The 14,461-nt window shown below is 39.4% G+C and overlaps 2 protein-coding genes across 2 annotated transcripts; both read right to left on the bottom strand.

The window, feature by feature from the left end:
* Positions 1-202: 202 nt before the first annotated feature.
* On the bottom strand, positions 203-4,155 carry tomm40 (translocase of outer mitochondrial membrane 40 homolog (yeast)). The gene is made up of 9 exons (XM_069656305.1): positions 4,088-4,155; positions 3,161-3,393; positions 2,889-3,049; positions 2,392-2,493; positions 2,170-2,275; positions 1,697-1,819; positions 1,404-1,480; positions 830-932; positions 203-708 (listed from the first exon to the last, which is right to left on the bottom strand). The coding sequence occupies exons 2-9, from the start codon at positions 3,372-3,374 to the stop codon at positions 569-571; spliced, it is 1,026 nt and encodes a 341-aa protein (XP_069512406.1). The 5' UTR covers positions 3,375-3,393; positions 4,088-4,155; the 3' UTR covers positions 203-568.
* Positions 4,156-4,740: 585 nt separating this feature from the next.
* ddx61 (DEAD (Asp-Glu-Ala-Asp) box helicase 61) lies at positions 4,741-13,935 on the bottom strand. The gene is made up of 13 exons (XM_069656516.1): positions 13,781-13,935; positions 11,267-12,138; positions 10,798-10,861; positions 10,578-10,682; positions 9,866-9,995; positions 9,401-9,547; positions 9,050-9,144; positions 8,835-8,957; positions 8,615-8,743; positions 7,993-8,173; positions 7,800-7,901; positions 7,492-7,701; positions 4,741-6,838 (listed from the first exon to the last, which is right to left on the bottom strand). The coding sequence occupies exons 2-12, from the start codon at positions 11,443-11,445 to the stop codon at positions 7,499-7,501; spliced, it is 1,458 nt and encodes a 485-aa protein (XP_069512617.1). The 5' UTR covers positions 11,446-12,138; positions 13,781-13,935; the 3' UTR covers positions 4,741-6,838; positions 7,492-7,498.
* Positions 13,936-14,461: the final 526 nt, after the last annotated feature.

Genomic DNA, 14,461 nt, shown 5'->3' with positions numbered 1-14,461 from the left:
CCTCGAGTGTCAGTTGAATTAAATTAAGTAATATTTCTCTTTTCAACTCTGAGATACATTTTTAAATACACGTTAAAGAATCCATTGTGTCAGCCTTTGATCAGCTCAGGTTGAAGTCGCACACTGCCTTCATCTGTGATGATGTTAATCCTTTAATTACCGTTAATCCTGGAATGGAAAACATTACAACACCCAGTTTTAGAAAAAGTAATGACATTTATTTCAACCCATCATACATGATCACCATATATTATTTCTAACCACTTACTTTGATTTTCACGTCACATGTTCTCATGCATCACTGATGCCCTCTGACATACACCTCTCTAGCCTCTGGGTATATGAAATACACCATAAAGGAAAGACATTTGTGCTACAGAATGTAGGCATGGCTTGGCCAGTCCTGGCTCCTTGGTATTTGTCTTTGTCTCTCTGTCTGCCCCAGAAATCACAGTTGAAAGAGAGTCTCTGAATCCAATTTCTAAAACTTAGTCCAGGTTCCTGTGTGTCTCTGTGCCGGTCCAAGCTGTGGCCTGCGAGCTCACTCCAGGCAGCCCCCCCAGCACCTCTAGCCGATGGTGACACCGAAGCCACACTGGAACTTGTTTTTGCGGTGGTTGAGGAAAGCCCCTAAGGCCAGTGTGAGAGGCAGCGGCAGCAGTTTCTTTTCGAGGGTTGCCCCGACAACCCAGTTACTGTCAACAGTGCCTGCAGAAAGAAAGACAAAAAAACAAGAACAAGTTCTGTATTTATTTTGTATACTGTATTTTCAAACTACTGGTAATTTCCCCTGTGTGGCTATGGGTGTATCTATACTGCATTTGTTTACCTTTGAAGAGCAGGTTAGCTTTGGGGACGTCCAGCTGGTAACCGAAGGACGCTGTGGTTTCTTGCATCCTTGTGCTGGCTTCAAACTCAACTCCTATCTGCAGCTGTATCAGAAGAAAAAAGTTAAAGGGGAGGTTCACATTTGAAAAAGTGTTTTTTAATAAAATAGTAAATTCCAACATGTACAATTAACTTTTTCTTTGGTTACTTCATTTTCTGTCTCTTGTCCATGTAGAGAACAGAGATGAGATTCACAGGTCTACAAATGTATTCCACAGATGACCAAAAGCTAAAAGCTTTTTTCCCCCTCTATGTTTTCTCCTATAAATTCTATTTAATTGTTAAGTGTACTGGGGCTGTGCAGCATGGTAATTATGCACTTGAGTGATTGATATTGTGGGGCTTCAGTAGTCTGAGTAAGTAACGTGACAGCCAGTGCTGACAGGAGGAAAAATTACAGCAACCAAAACCAGTTTGAATGTGACATGTGATATGCTTTTAAGTCAGAATTTGACCCAAAATGCTGTATAAATCCAGTGGAAGCATGACAGAGACATGTAATGTTTGGTTTGTACCTGATCATTAGCTTTGTGATAGTATGTAGCATGAGCACCTGCTCCTCCTAGAGTCAGTGTAGCGACGTAGTTATCACCTGAGGAGAAAAAAAAAAAAAGATATTTAACATCTATCACACAGACGTAAAGCAATAAGATGCACCATGACACCATGTTATCTAAACAATGGTCACTCTACAGAATGTGATTACAGAAGTTGGTGGCTAAATATTACATTTTAAAAGTTAACAAAGTTAATTGAAGCATCTTGCAGTGCACGATTAAATACGCAGGATTTTGAGAGTGGATTTTACCTGAGTACCTGCCCAAGAGGGAGGTGACAGTTCCCTCTTCTCCTGGTCTCCTGTGGTACACAAGCTCACCACCCAGAGCCAGTCCTGGTGTAATCGACTGGAGATAGTGGGCCACCAAAATGCCTGAGGAAAAGTATATATACATTAACAGTTCTCATCCATATTTGTAGTATGACTTTCTTCCCCTCTTATTCATTCTAGCACTTTGCACTTTTTTCTTCCTTCCTCCCTGATAGTGATTGCTACATTTGTCACAGCTGTATAAAAGGCCCAAGTATTGTGTCAAACACTGTCACTATCAATTTCAATATTGTTAAACTTATTATTTTAAACAGAGGTATCCTGATTTGATCTCAATTTAAGCAACATTTAAGGACATTTAAGAAATTCTATAAAAAAGGGACTCAGATTGAGATGGGGATGCGGCCAAAGAATTTGATCGAAACATGGAAACTCTGTAAAAATAATCATACCAGATCCAACAAGTACGTCTGGATTGCCTAGCGTCACAGCGGACGTGAAATCTTCACCACGATACTCCAGGTCACACTGCCAATTCACAAACTTGTGCTGCTGAGTCTGCAACAGAAGGAAAGTAGAATACAATTCTGAGACTGGATTGATATAGTATTTTTTAAGGGACAAATACATTAAGACAACTTTATAAAGGATGTTTCCTAGGCAACTGTACATACCTGGAGGGCTATTTTGGAGCGCACAGCAGAGGTGAGCTGGTGGATGATCTGGGCATTCAGACTGCCAGTGTTGTCCATATCACCAACCATGACTGGGAAGGACTACATGTAAACAAAACACCGGTTGGTCAGCTCTCAGGTTATGTAGATTACCTCTGAAACCTTGCACGCTCCTTTACATGCATGTTCCTGCAGTGTGCTTCCACATATATTTGTCATATTAATACATTTTGTATCTTTCTACTTTCCTCTTTTGATACAAATTTACAACATATTCAATTTAAAAAAGGCAAATATATTTTCTATAAAACTAATAGCAAAGCTTGGAAAATATAGTTTTAAATGAATACATGAATTTAGTTGTTTTTTTTCTATTAATGTAGCGAAGAAACAACTAAAGTAATATATAAACACATTCTGACTTGTTCTGGACTAAGGATAATTACTACCCTATGTATCAACATCATTTGGTGACGTGCTAGGAAAAGGATTATTACCTCTGCTGGTCCAGTCTGTTTACTGCCGACATAGGTGGAACCAAATCGATAACCGGATTCACCCAGGGTGCTAAGGGTGACAGTATGGCTGACCTGGAAGTGGTTGCTCAGGCCCTTGTTGACCACTAACCGTACCCCTTCCATCTGCAGAGGAAAGACCTCTATAAAAGAAATTGAATTGATTATTACTCAAAAGTTGAAGAAATAGTTCATGCAAGACCCGATATTAATTCTGTGAGATGTGCATTAAGTATTATAACAGATTGTCTAACCTTTACATTTGCGGTGGCACTCCTCATATGTGCCTGGGTTTGGGAGTGAGGATTCTGCATCTGTCGACTGCCCAGATCCAGATGTTGGAGGGACGGAAGACACGGCGGGCATAGTGAACCCTGGAGGGACAGACACCAACCCCGGGACCCCTTGACTACCTCCAGCCGCAGCTGGGGCAGGACTGGGGGAGGAGGCAGCCAACACACTGCCCATACTCTGAGACTGTTACAGACTAGGAAAGAGACGGATGGTGGATTAATTATTCATCAGGTTCATTAATTATATCAATGTAATTTAATCTGACGGTTGCAGGCTACTGACTGTTTAGATAATCCCTGAACAGGTGGGTCGAACTGGAGGGGTCATTTAACACACATTAGTTTGAATGACTTGCTAGGTATCATATAAACAAATTACAATATTGGCTATTGAACAATTACCCACTCTTCAAACAGTGTATACACTTAGTAACTCACATTAGCTCAGTTGCATGCATCCAGCTACCCACAACTTGCTACAGTGAGTGGTCTGTCTTACTGTCCTGGCAGTAACAGAACTGCAGGGTGGTTGTAGCTAAGGCCCAGTTAGGTCAGACTCTCGAGATATATCAGAGATAACAATATAACATGGTAACCACAGGACATGTTGAACCTTTGGTTTGATACAAAGGCCGCATTTGAAGATGAGCCAGGAGCCGGCAAAACTAGTCGCTAGCAGTATTTAACCTGTGAAGGCTAATGCTAGCTAGCAGGGTTGGTTGGTTGGTAAGCTAGGTGGCTAGGTAGCCATGTGGAGTCTACCACGAGATCTGTTCGTCTTCAATTGCAGATCACAGTAATTCGGAATACGGTTATTAGCGAATTGACAGTATGTACTATGGCCCTATAATAAAAGTGTGTATGCAATTGAATGATTTATGTACTTACGCTGACGGTTTGGTCCAGGGGTAGTTCAACACCGGTAAAGTTCACGACAACGTCCGTGACCGTAGTTGACATGTGCCCGCCTATTTCCGGTGACTCGTCCATGGATTGGCCAATTTACATCGCATCTCAAACATAATTGGCTGAATTTGCAACTCGTACAGCCCACTCTCGATGACGTATGTCGGGGCTCATTCGCTTAACAGTCATTTCAATGAATCTCTTGCTGAATGACATTCCAAGGGTACACCTATTTGAGGCCGTAGCATATGATATTAATGAAATTATAAACATATAGTGCCATATTTATGACAAGTTAACGTATATTCAGATAAAACTTTTTTGACAGTTTTAAAATAAAGCCCAGGCATACACTTTGTGACAAATTAATTATAACATTAATTTCTATATTTTATGGAGAACAAAACCCTGCTTGATTAATGGATTAAGGCAGGCAATGTTTTAAATAATTATTGTTCAATTAGATAAATAAAAATGATGCAGAAAAACGCTCCAAAAAATGTCAACCAAGGGCAAACTTCTTAGATTACTTGTACACTGCTTTGTGAGAAACGCAGGAAAGTGAAACACAATTTTTAAAAATGAACTCACTCAATGCACACAGATTAAAAAACACAAACATTTAGTCAGTTGGACTTTTTTAATTTTTTTTTTTGAGGCGCTGGCACTGACACACTTGACAAAGTTCTTGCTTGTCTGTCTTTTTACTTAACAAAGAATCTGATAATCAAATCATGAAGGTATTTATTTCTCCTGTATGCAGCAATGGGAGAAAATGCCAGATAAGGCTCAATATTTTTCTATCACACAACATGTCTGTATTCAAGTGTTGCCTGCACTGAGGACAAATCATTGGGGAACCAAAATCCATCCTTTAAAAATTCTCAGTCAGGCATGAAAAAAAATAGGGTCTAATTGCTACCTCAGATGCTTTAAAACAAAACAGGGTACACACAGTGGTCCCCCCCCTGTTGGCTCTTGCCGGAAATATATTGGTCAGCCAAAGAATCAATGACAAAAAACAATGGCAGGAAATTTCACAGCGTTATTGTTTAGATTTGAGACGTACATCTTCTGTGATATTGTACTGAAGTCAAGTAGTACAAGGCTGCAATAAATCCAGACAAGAGCAGTTCTGGCATGCTTAAAATGCATGTCACATGCACTGAACTGAACATCAAATCCTTTCAGATGGGATTCTGCTTTAAAAAAAATGATCAACTAAAAAGGAAATGTTCTGATGCTTTTTTACCTACAATATAAAGTTTGAAAAGGGGAAAGTAGAGATTGGATTAAGGCACTTTGGAAGGTAAGAAGAGAACCAGAAACACCGAGATGACTGGACAAGTTGGCCACTTTCAACATAATGTTAATGGTCCCCATCATCCTGAAGAGGCCTGAGAAAACACTGCCTTGTGCTACGGCTTCGAAGCAATAAAAAAAAAAAAAAAAGCTCATTATCAGCTACACATAATCGGGTGCTCTCTACAGGAGCTTCATTGCAGCCCTGTTTTAAAAATCCTTCAGTAGTGGTCAAGCTTGTTCCTGATGCTAGCTATATTCTTCTGCAGTTCTGTGTCTTTTACCTTTGGTTCCCTTTTGAAGGATGTTGATTTGGTTAAACTATGGGGGGATGCATGTACAGAACGCCGTATTTACCACTGCATCCCAAAATCTCTGAAAATGCATTGGTGGTCAAACAGTAATGGTAGCTAAAGCTGGAAAAACAGTTACGGGCCACATTATCAGGTACATGTTTGTTATCGTAATATCTAAATGATCCGCTCAATGCATTACAGCAGGACATGGTCAGACCAAACGTCAGAACAGGGAAGAAATGTGACCCCCATGACTACAGCTGGTAAGTATGATTGTGTGTGATGTGGCTTGATCTTGACGTCTACAGCTTTTTTTTTTTTAACTGTGGGCTTCAACAAAAAAGGCAGTGCGGTGTGCCTTGCATTTTACAGCCTGCAAAACGAGCTGTTTGATCGGGCCTTACCAAGCCACTTCACACATCCTCCAGTCAGCAGATTGCAATAGTAACAGAGCACCATTGAGATGAGGTCAAGCACTAAACTTGCAGCAAGAATGAGCAGCTGACCAATATGCACCGAACGCATGAGGCTATCATGTCAACATGAGCCAGTCCCTCTTAGGAATGTTTCGAACACATTGTTGAATTCATACCAGGAGGGAGTCGGGCTATTCGGGGGGGAGGGGGGTAATTAAGTGGTCACCGAGTTCTTTATAAAAAAAGTTTTGATTTCTTTTAAAGCATCGATTAAAAAAAGGCATGTCAGCAGCAAGTAGCTTTTGCCATATGTATTTCAAATGTACAGCAAGGATGCGAGGTGGACTCTCTCTAGGTCTCTTTGGTTTCACATTTTCATTCTTACAGCAAAGTACAGAAAAAAAAGATGAATATCATTCTTTGTCGCAAGTGGCTCAGTTTGAGAACAGACTTGGGCAATAGCCCAGATTACATGTACAGTGACGATTTCTTCCATATCTGGCGGTGTGGTAGAAAGTTTAACTGATTGAAGTGGCAGTTTTCAGTGTGGAAAGTACCAGTTTACTAAACAGAAGTAGAAGATGGATGTAAACTTAAACAGGAAATGAAACCAATCCAAAAATCATCATCTTTTGCGGAAAAGTGGATAACAGAAATTTTCTTGGGATCTTGCTTCATGCACAGACAAGATGGTGTGAACGTCAGGCGCTGTGTTCCTCCTGAAAAACAAACAGAAGCCAAGTTAGAATATCCGCTCACAACCATGTGAATGTGGCACTGCTTTATCAGACAAGTGTAGACAGCTGGCTGTGTGAGCTGATCAGCTCTGTCCAAATCTATCGAGTGAAGTAGCGCAGCCTGATGAGGACAACCCCTCACCTTTAAATCCTGTAAAACTTCAGTTAATCTTCTTCATGTAAGAGGATGTTATCCATTAGCAAGGTTGCTAGTATTTGCTCTCCTTCAAGTGCTCAGTTGTTCCTAGCGTTATGGATAAATCTGGCACTATTCAATACGCCATTTCAGAATGTAGAAATCCATAGTTTCTCTTCTATTTTATGCAAATACTTACCTGTTCAACTAATTATGTTCTTTCAATGCATTTATTAAAAGTGAATATAAAAACAAATGTGTGTAAGGGCATTAGTCAATTCCTGATATAGCAGTATAAAGCAAGCTTTACACCTTTTTATATCAACTGAATGAGAACTGAAAAACACAGCTGAAAAGTGAAGTTTTAAACAGTGGTTAAAAGGTACAGGCTAATCTAAAGCACCTGATCAGTGATCAGAAAAAAAAACCTGTTAGTGTGGGACTTTAAAAACACTTGATTTTTTGTCTTGGCTGTTTTTGAGCAATTCCAAGAACTGACCATTCATTCAGGCGGCTCCCAATTCCCTGTTTTTGTCTCCACCATCATCATCCGGGTCCACAGAGTGAAACTCTGCCACATACAGGCTCTTATCGATGCTGCCTGGGATGGGCTTGATCTCAGTAACCAGTTGATCCTCAATGTTCTTGAGGTTGTAACGGTCCTCTGAAGTTATCAGATTGATGGCCAGACCCAGGTGACCAAAACGCCCTGAGAAAGACAAAGTAAACAAATAAATATTGTTAGTGTCAGAAAATTGACACCAGATTTTGCCAGTGTGAGAATGTTTTTTAAGTTTATTTCTTCACCTGATCTGCCAATGCGGTGCAGGTAGGTCTCTGCACTTTTCGGGAAGTCAAAATTGATGACGACATTGACTGCCTGGATGTCAATTCCCCGAGTGAAAAGATCTACAGGGGGGGAAAAAAAAGTAGATTTATGAACCTGATGATTATTATCCACTTTCACTTTATATTGTAAAATAGAGAACTCTTCACCTACCTGTGCACACCAGGTTTCTGCACAAACCGTTCCTGAAGTCGTGGAACACACGGTTCCTGTATTCCTGCATCATCTTTGCATGAATGTAGAAGCAGGAATAGCCCAGTTGGGTGATTTTCTTGGCCAGAAGCTCAACCCTTTGTGTTGAGTTACAGAAGATGATTGACTGATTGATCTGAAGCTGTAACAGAAACACAGATTCCCAATTATCGATGAAGAAAGGATTAACCTCCATATGCTCTGGGTTACATTAGCTACATGCATAATCACTGTAGCGATGGCTCTTCTTTTCTAACTCAAATTTGTATTCTATAATTTGTAAACATCCTGATATGAGAGCAAGTCACTTGGAACACAAAAGCACATTTCACAGACGACTAATCACATACCAAAAAATGTAAGAAACCATTTCACTAAAGTTTATTTTCCATTTCAGAACTAGACAGTATGTATGAGATGCTAATTGTTTAATGAGGTACTGATGTGTATGATAATGTAGTGACTTTTTAATTACTGAACATTTTATTAAATAAAATGAATGAGCTTTGTACAAAGTTACTCACTAAAATGGAACCACTTTTTTAAGCTCTTACTAGCGACTTGGCAGGCGTTGGACACTTACCCTGGAAAAGAGCGTGTTGAGACAGTGGACCTTCTGTCTCTCAGTCACGTAGGCGTAGTACTGAGTGATGCCCTTCAGCGTCAGTTCCTCCATCAGGTTGATCTCATAAGGCTTCTGCAGGTGCTTGCTCTGAACAAGACAGTCACAGAATATTACAAAGTCAACCAATGTTTTTTTTGTTTTTCCCTTCATCTTCCAAATCGCTGTTAAGAGTTCTCACCATGAATGTCTGTACACTGATCGGGAAAGTGGCAGAGTAAAGCAGGATCTGACGATCCTTTGGCAAAAAGCTGATAATATCTTCAATCAAGACCACAAAGTCCTGGGACAGCAGCTTGTCTGCCTGAAGAAAAGAAAATAAGAAAGCTTGTTTCTTAACGTAGTCAACAATATAGGAAAGTTATTTCAGAAATTGAATACATTTAATTAACCCACCTCATCCATCACCATCATTGACGCTTTATCCATTTTTGCCACACCCTTCTTCAACAGGTCCAGTATTCTGCCTGGTGTAGCGATCACTACATGCACTTTTGAGAGATAAGAAGGTACAAAAAAAGTCAATTTAGAAGAGCTGCACAAAGTATATTTATAAACTGACAACAGAAGTACTTGTCATGCAGCAAAGTTTTGAACAGAACTGTAAAAGCGCTAATTAAAGAATAAAAAACTAGCATAAGCTTTCAAAAAAAAATGTTCAACATGTATATAAACAATAAAACTAGTCAAGACTTTAGAGTCACAAAACAGATACGTTATTTCAAATATCAGCTGTGCATTAAGTACCAGTCTCATCCAGGCGCATGATGTCATCCCTCAGGTTCGTGCCACCTGTGGTAGCCATGACCTTAACACCTCCAAGGTGCTTGCTGATCTGAATGCTGATCTGGCTCACCTGCAGAGCCAACTCTCTTGTTGGCACCATTACTATGGCTGGATTGAGACAAGAATGGGAGGAGTTGAGGAAGTTGTGTCGACGGGAAGCACGGTGAAAAACTAAATAAATTCATTTTATATATTTGGACCAAAACCTCCAGTTAGAAGAAATATGAATTCTAGCAGGAAGATCGACCAAATTACAAACCTGTATACCTAGGCATTACTTTAAATGCTGCTTCCGCTTAAAGAGCATATTATATAATATTTAATCTACAAAATCAATTAAGTTAATACAACCCTCAAATTTTAGGCATTCGTAAACGTATGTCTGTCACACTATAATGGTTTGAGGCAGAGGCAGCCAGAACTCACCCTGGATGTGATCCTTTTTAAGGTCTATCCTCTCCAAGAGAGGAATGAGGTAGGCTCCACTTTTTCCTGTGCCATTCTTCGCTCGGGCTAGAATATCTCTGCCTGACAGAGCAATGGGGATGCTTTCCTCCTTTTAGCAGAAAGACAAGTCCAATCAGTACAATGGCCATAATTAAATTAGACATAGCACACTTTATGTAAATAAGGCAAACCGTCTTGACAATCCTTCCCCTAACCCTTCAGAATTCAAAATAGGGCAGAGACAGACTAAATATAACGGCAAATACTACAGGAAAAGCATCTAACCCCCTCTAAAATTGTAAACAGTAGTTGATTTTATAGGGATAAGGCATCTCTCTGAAGAGATCTGACTTTACTTCCTCTAACCTCTTACTCTTACATCTGAGCAGAATTTTGGGCCCGTCTTGCAGCTTCCTTTAAGCATCCTCAATTGTACGCTATGCAGGCTTGAGGTCCAAAACCTTTCTCTGGAAATTTTCTTGTGGAAAACTTCATAATTTTTGATGAGTGACACTTGAAACATTCTCAAATTTTAAACATAGAACTATGTAATTCACTTCATTCACTAAAACCTGCAAGAGTGTCTCTTACTTAGTCTATTTGGCGAGAATGGCTCATAGGTACATTTAAGGACAGAAACATGGTTCACAACAACTTCAAAGAAGGAAAGAAAAATTCAAAATGAATGTACCTGGATAGGGGAGGGTTTCTCCCATCCCATCTCAAAGATTCCCATTAAAAGTTCCCGCTTTAGGCAGTAGTCTTCAAATTCATTTCCCTTGGTTGATGTCACATCCTTGGAGACCAGAGCACAAACATTTTTAGTTCTCCGAACAATGTGGGAAATGTATCTGCATTATAAAACAGTAAATCTGAATAACTGTGCCTGGCATAGGCAATGATTCCCTTACCGAAGTTCTCAACCTGGTATCTTTTGGAGGAAGCTCCAGGCACTTCTTCCAGTCATCTCCAAACCTTTGTAAATAGCAAGAATTTGCAATTTTAGTCCAAATAAATAACCAATATCACATTGACAGATGAGTTCTGAATTCTATTTAATCCGAGACCAAACACACAAACTATTATTAATGTAGGCCTATACTGAATTGGAATACTATCTCTTTTTTTTCTTGTCATGTCGATTAAATTACAGAGATCCTTTTATGCAAGATGACCTTCTATTACTGTAAATAACAAAAGGTTACGGGCATCTTTATAGCCAAAGATAGCCATCAATAGATTTGTTTCCTGGAAGAGATTTGCCTTTATATTTACATTTTTCAGATTCTTGTGTAATATGTAAACTTACAGAAATCAACTAATACAAAATTAAATTTATTTCAATGAAGAAGTTAGAGCATATATGGACAGATATCTTACTTGATGCCTCCACTGCTCTGAGGAATGCTGGTCCTTTTCTGGAGGGCATTGGGCTGTTGAACAGATGCAAGGACTCCTGACTGTTGTCCAGCTGGCTTAGTCTGTCCTCTGAGCTGCCCATTTGCTGGTTTGTTCAATCCAATCATTGTTGCTGGGTTTGCTGTTCTTGCTGTAGCCATTGGTTAAACGCCTTTGCTATTTATTTTCCTCTGCGCTTTAAATGTATTGTGTTATTTACACTTATCCGCCGCTTGGCTTAATGCATCAGTGTGTAAAAAAAACGAACTTAAAAGCTGGAAAGAATAGGACTTTTCTCGTCTCTTTCCTTTTTACAGAATGTATTGTGTACACTGACTTTCAGACTTCTTAAAAAAAAGAAGAAGTCTGTCTATGAAATCTGTCTATTTACAAGACAACTCTCCAAAAACGGAGAAATTAACATTCATATGAATAAATAAATCAAATATCAGACAAAAACTCTTTTTTTTTTCTTTCAGAGATGTTTGTCAGAGGTTGCTCATCATTGCTGCAGTGATGAGAGATTTTTTGTAGTAAGTATCTTGGATTTTTAGGTCCAAGTGCTTTGTTTGTACATTCAAATTGGTGAGTAGCAAAATATGATGTGCTTGGTCAGGTCTCAGACTATTCATGTAATTTACACGTTTGAATTCAAAAGTCCATAAATGGCTTCTCCGGAGTTTAATGCTGGTTCAAAGAAGTCACTCCAGCAATAATTTCCTTAGCATGGATAGTCTACTAATAATGTCCGTTTTCTTTTTTTGTTCCAGTTTTCTTTACTTATGCAGCAAACCTTGAGATGGCAGTCTGCAAAGTGCTTTGGGTAACGCCACTCGACAAAGAATCCAGGTTATCTGCCAAGCAATAAACACAGACAAACAACAACCGTGATTACTTTCTTTTGACCATTAACAAGTGAGACAAACAGTTACCCCACACAACAGTGAGCAACCCAAACCAAAGTTAATAAAAATTCCCGGGAGATCAGCAACATAGGCTGCATGTCAGAGGTGTGCATTAGCAATAGCTCTCTTAAGAGCTGCCATCGATTGGCTGTCAGTATTTGGAGTGACTGCGTAGCCCCTCCCCCGCACTGTCACTCTAAAGTTGTACAAAACATCGCTTCTCTAGGATTGGTTATTCTGCCTTATATGTACGAGCCAGAATCGCCCGGAGGTCTCGGAATGGTAAGTTAAAATCTTGACAATGACTTGACTACAAGCTAGTGCAAGAAGTCAGCCTGAGGTGAACGGCGATGAACGAAGATTCAGAGAAAGCAAGGTTGTTTGTAGAAACCTGCAGCTGTTCTGAATGGCCCATTTAGAGGCTACCTTTTTTATTTTTTAATGTAATTCTGGAAAAAACATAGAATTATGCAGTTTTCACTTCGAACAATAAACACCCAAAAATGCGAAATGCAATATATGGGAATATCCATTTTAAAAAATATGGCCCCTTTTAGTGGTGGTTTAACAAAAAACCTCATCCTACTTTATTTAACAGTCTTATGCATCACTCACTTTAAACCTTCGCCCTGGAAAATGTAAACAAAGCTTTGTCTGACACCTACCCCCCACCAATGGTTTCAGTTATTAAAAATAACATATAAAGATAATCAATCTTGTTGCTGATGGTCTGGTTTGCTTTTGTAGGTCATATAGAGTAATCAGATTTAATTTCAGCCTGTTTCATAACCAGCGAAAAACTCCTCACAGGAGCTTTAAAAGTTGCAACACAAACAACGCCACGTCTAGCAAAACCACCGAATGTCAGCAACAGCAGCTAACGTTAGACCGCAAGAATAAAGCATACATGTTCAAACTGTTAAAAACTTTAAAAAGTGATCTAATGTTGTTCCCTAATGTAAGCCAAAGTGTGAACGTCCCAGAGTCAACGGCCGAATTTAGTCAAAAAACGATCAACGGATACCGATTACTTTGCCAGTGTGTCTTTGTTGTGATGCTATGGGCACGAGCTAACCTGAGGCTAGCAGTTGAAGCTAAAATCAACAGTCTGGTTAAGTTGTGTTCAAAGTTAGCTAGTTAGCCACTTGACTTTTTAACCTTGTTGATAAAAAATATAAATAAACCTAAAGCATGAAGGCATTGTCCCGCCGGTCTTTTCTTTCACAATAATTCAGTGATTGATAACAAAATACGCTTGAGAGTTGTTAACTCGCACGGCTATGAGCGGAGTTAAAACTTTATGCATAGCAACGTGGCTTTAATCGTCCAGCTAGCAAGCTAAAGTAACCGTTACGACTTTTCCTGTTTTGAAAGGGATCCTATTTCAAAGTATTCATCGAAAAACAGACGCGAAAAAGGCAAATCTGTCTGGTACTTTTCAGTTTACACATTTTAATTCAAAGCTTTTACTCAATTTCACGCGACGACTAAGTTAGCATGCTAGTGTTAGCTTCAGTAGTAAGTAACATTAACAGCCCTGTTAATCAATATGCTCGAGATAACACTTAAAGTAGTCGGAGAAATATGCTACCTTCGGTTTGCGACATCCAGCCAAAGTCTTCAACGTTTTGTCGTTTCTTAAACTTATACTGTTACTTTATTTATGTTAAGTTAACACTCGCTGTTTCGAGAAATCCACCGAGTTGACTCTCTTTTGTCTCTCTTCTTCTTTCAGAATCTAGGAAATTCAACATGGCCGCGCTCTCGTTTTTGGGCTGGTTGTGGACCTCCTGTTGACCAATCACTGCACTGCTTTCAAACGCACAAAGACTACTCAGGCTTCAGAGCTCCTGTGAGGCGTTTTTCACTGGTTCTGAAACAGACTGAAATTAATTCTGATTACTCTATATGACCTACAAAAGTAAACCAGACCATCCAGCGACAAGATTGATTATTTCTACAGTTATTTTTAATGTCTAAAATTGATCAGGGCAGGTCTCAGATGAATCAGAATCAGCTTAAATGGCCAAGAATGTGGGCACATACAATGGATTTGACTCTGGGTTTTCTGTGCTCTCAATGTACAGACAGGCACATTAAACAGACATACTAAACACGAAAAACAAGAACAGGTTAGACAAGGTAACGCAGACACTTAGACACTAAAGACAATGGTGCAATAGAGAATGCAAAGGTGCAGAGATAAATATGGTTGTGATTCAGGTTGTTATGTATGAGAGGTAGATGGTTGTAATATTTACAGTATTTACAG

This window comes from Semicossyphus pulcher, unplaced genomic scaffold (assembly GCF_022749685.1).
Source record: "Semicossyphus pulcher isolate SPU_LCO1_2020_fin unplaced genomic scaffold, fSemPul1.0.p SCAF_9, whole genome shotgun sequence".
Taxonomy (NCBI): domain Eukaryota; kingdom Metazoa; phylum Chordata; class Actinopteri; order Labriformes; family Labridae; genus Semicossyphus; species Semicossyphus pulcher.
Note: the sequence above shows the minus strand (reverse complement) of the source record. Positions and strands in the feature narration are given on the sequence as shown.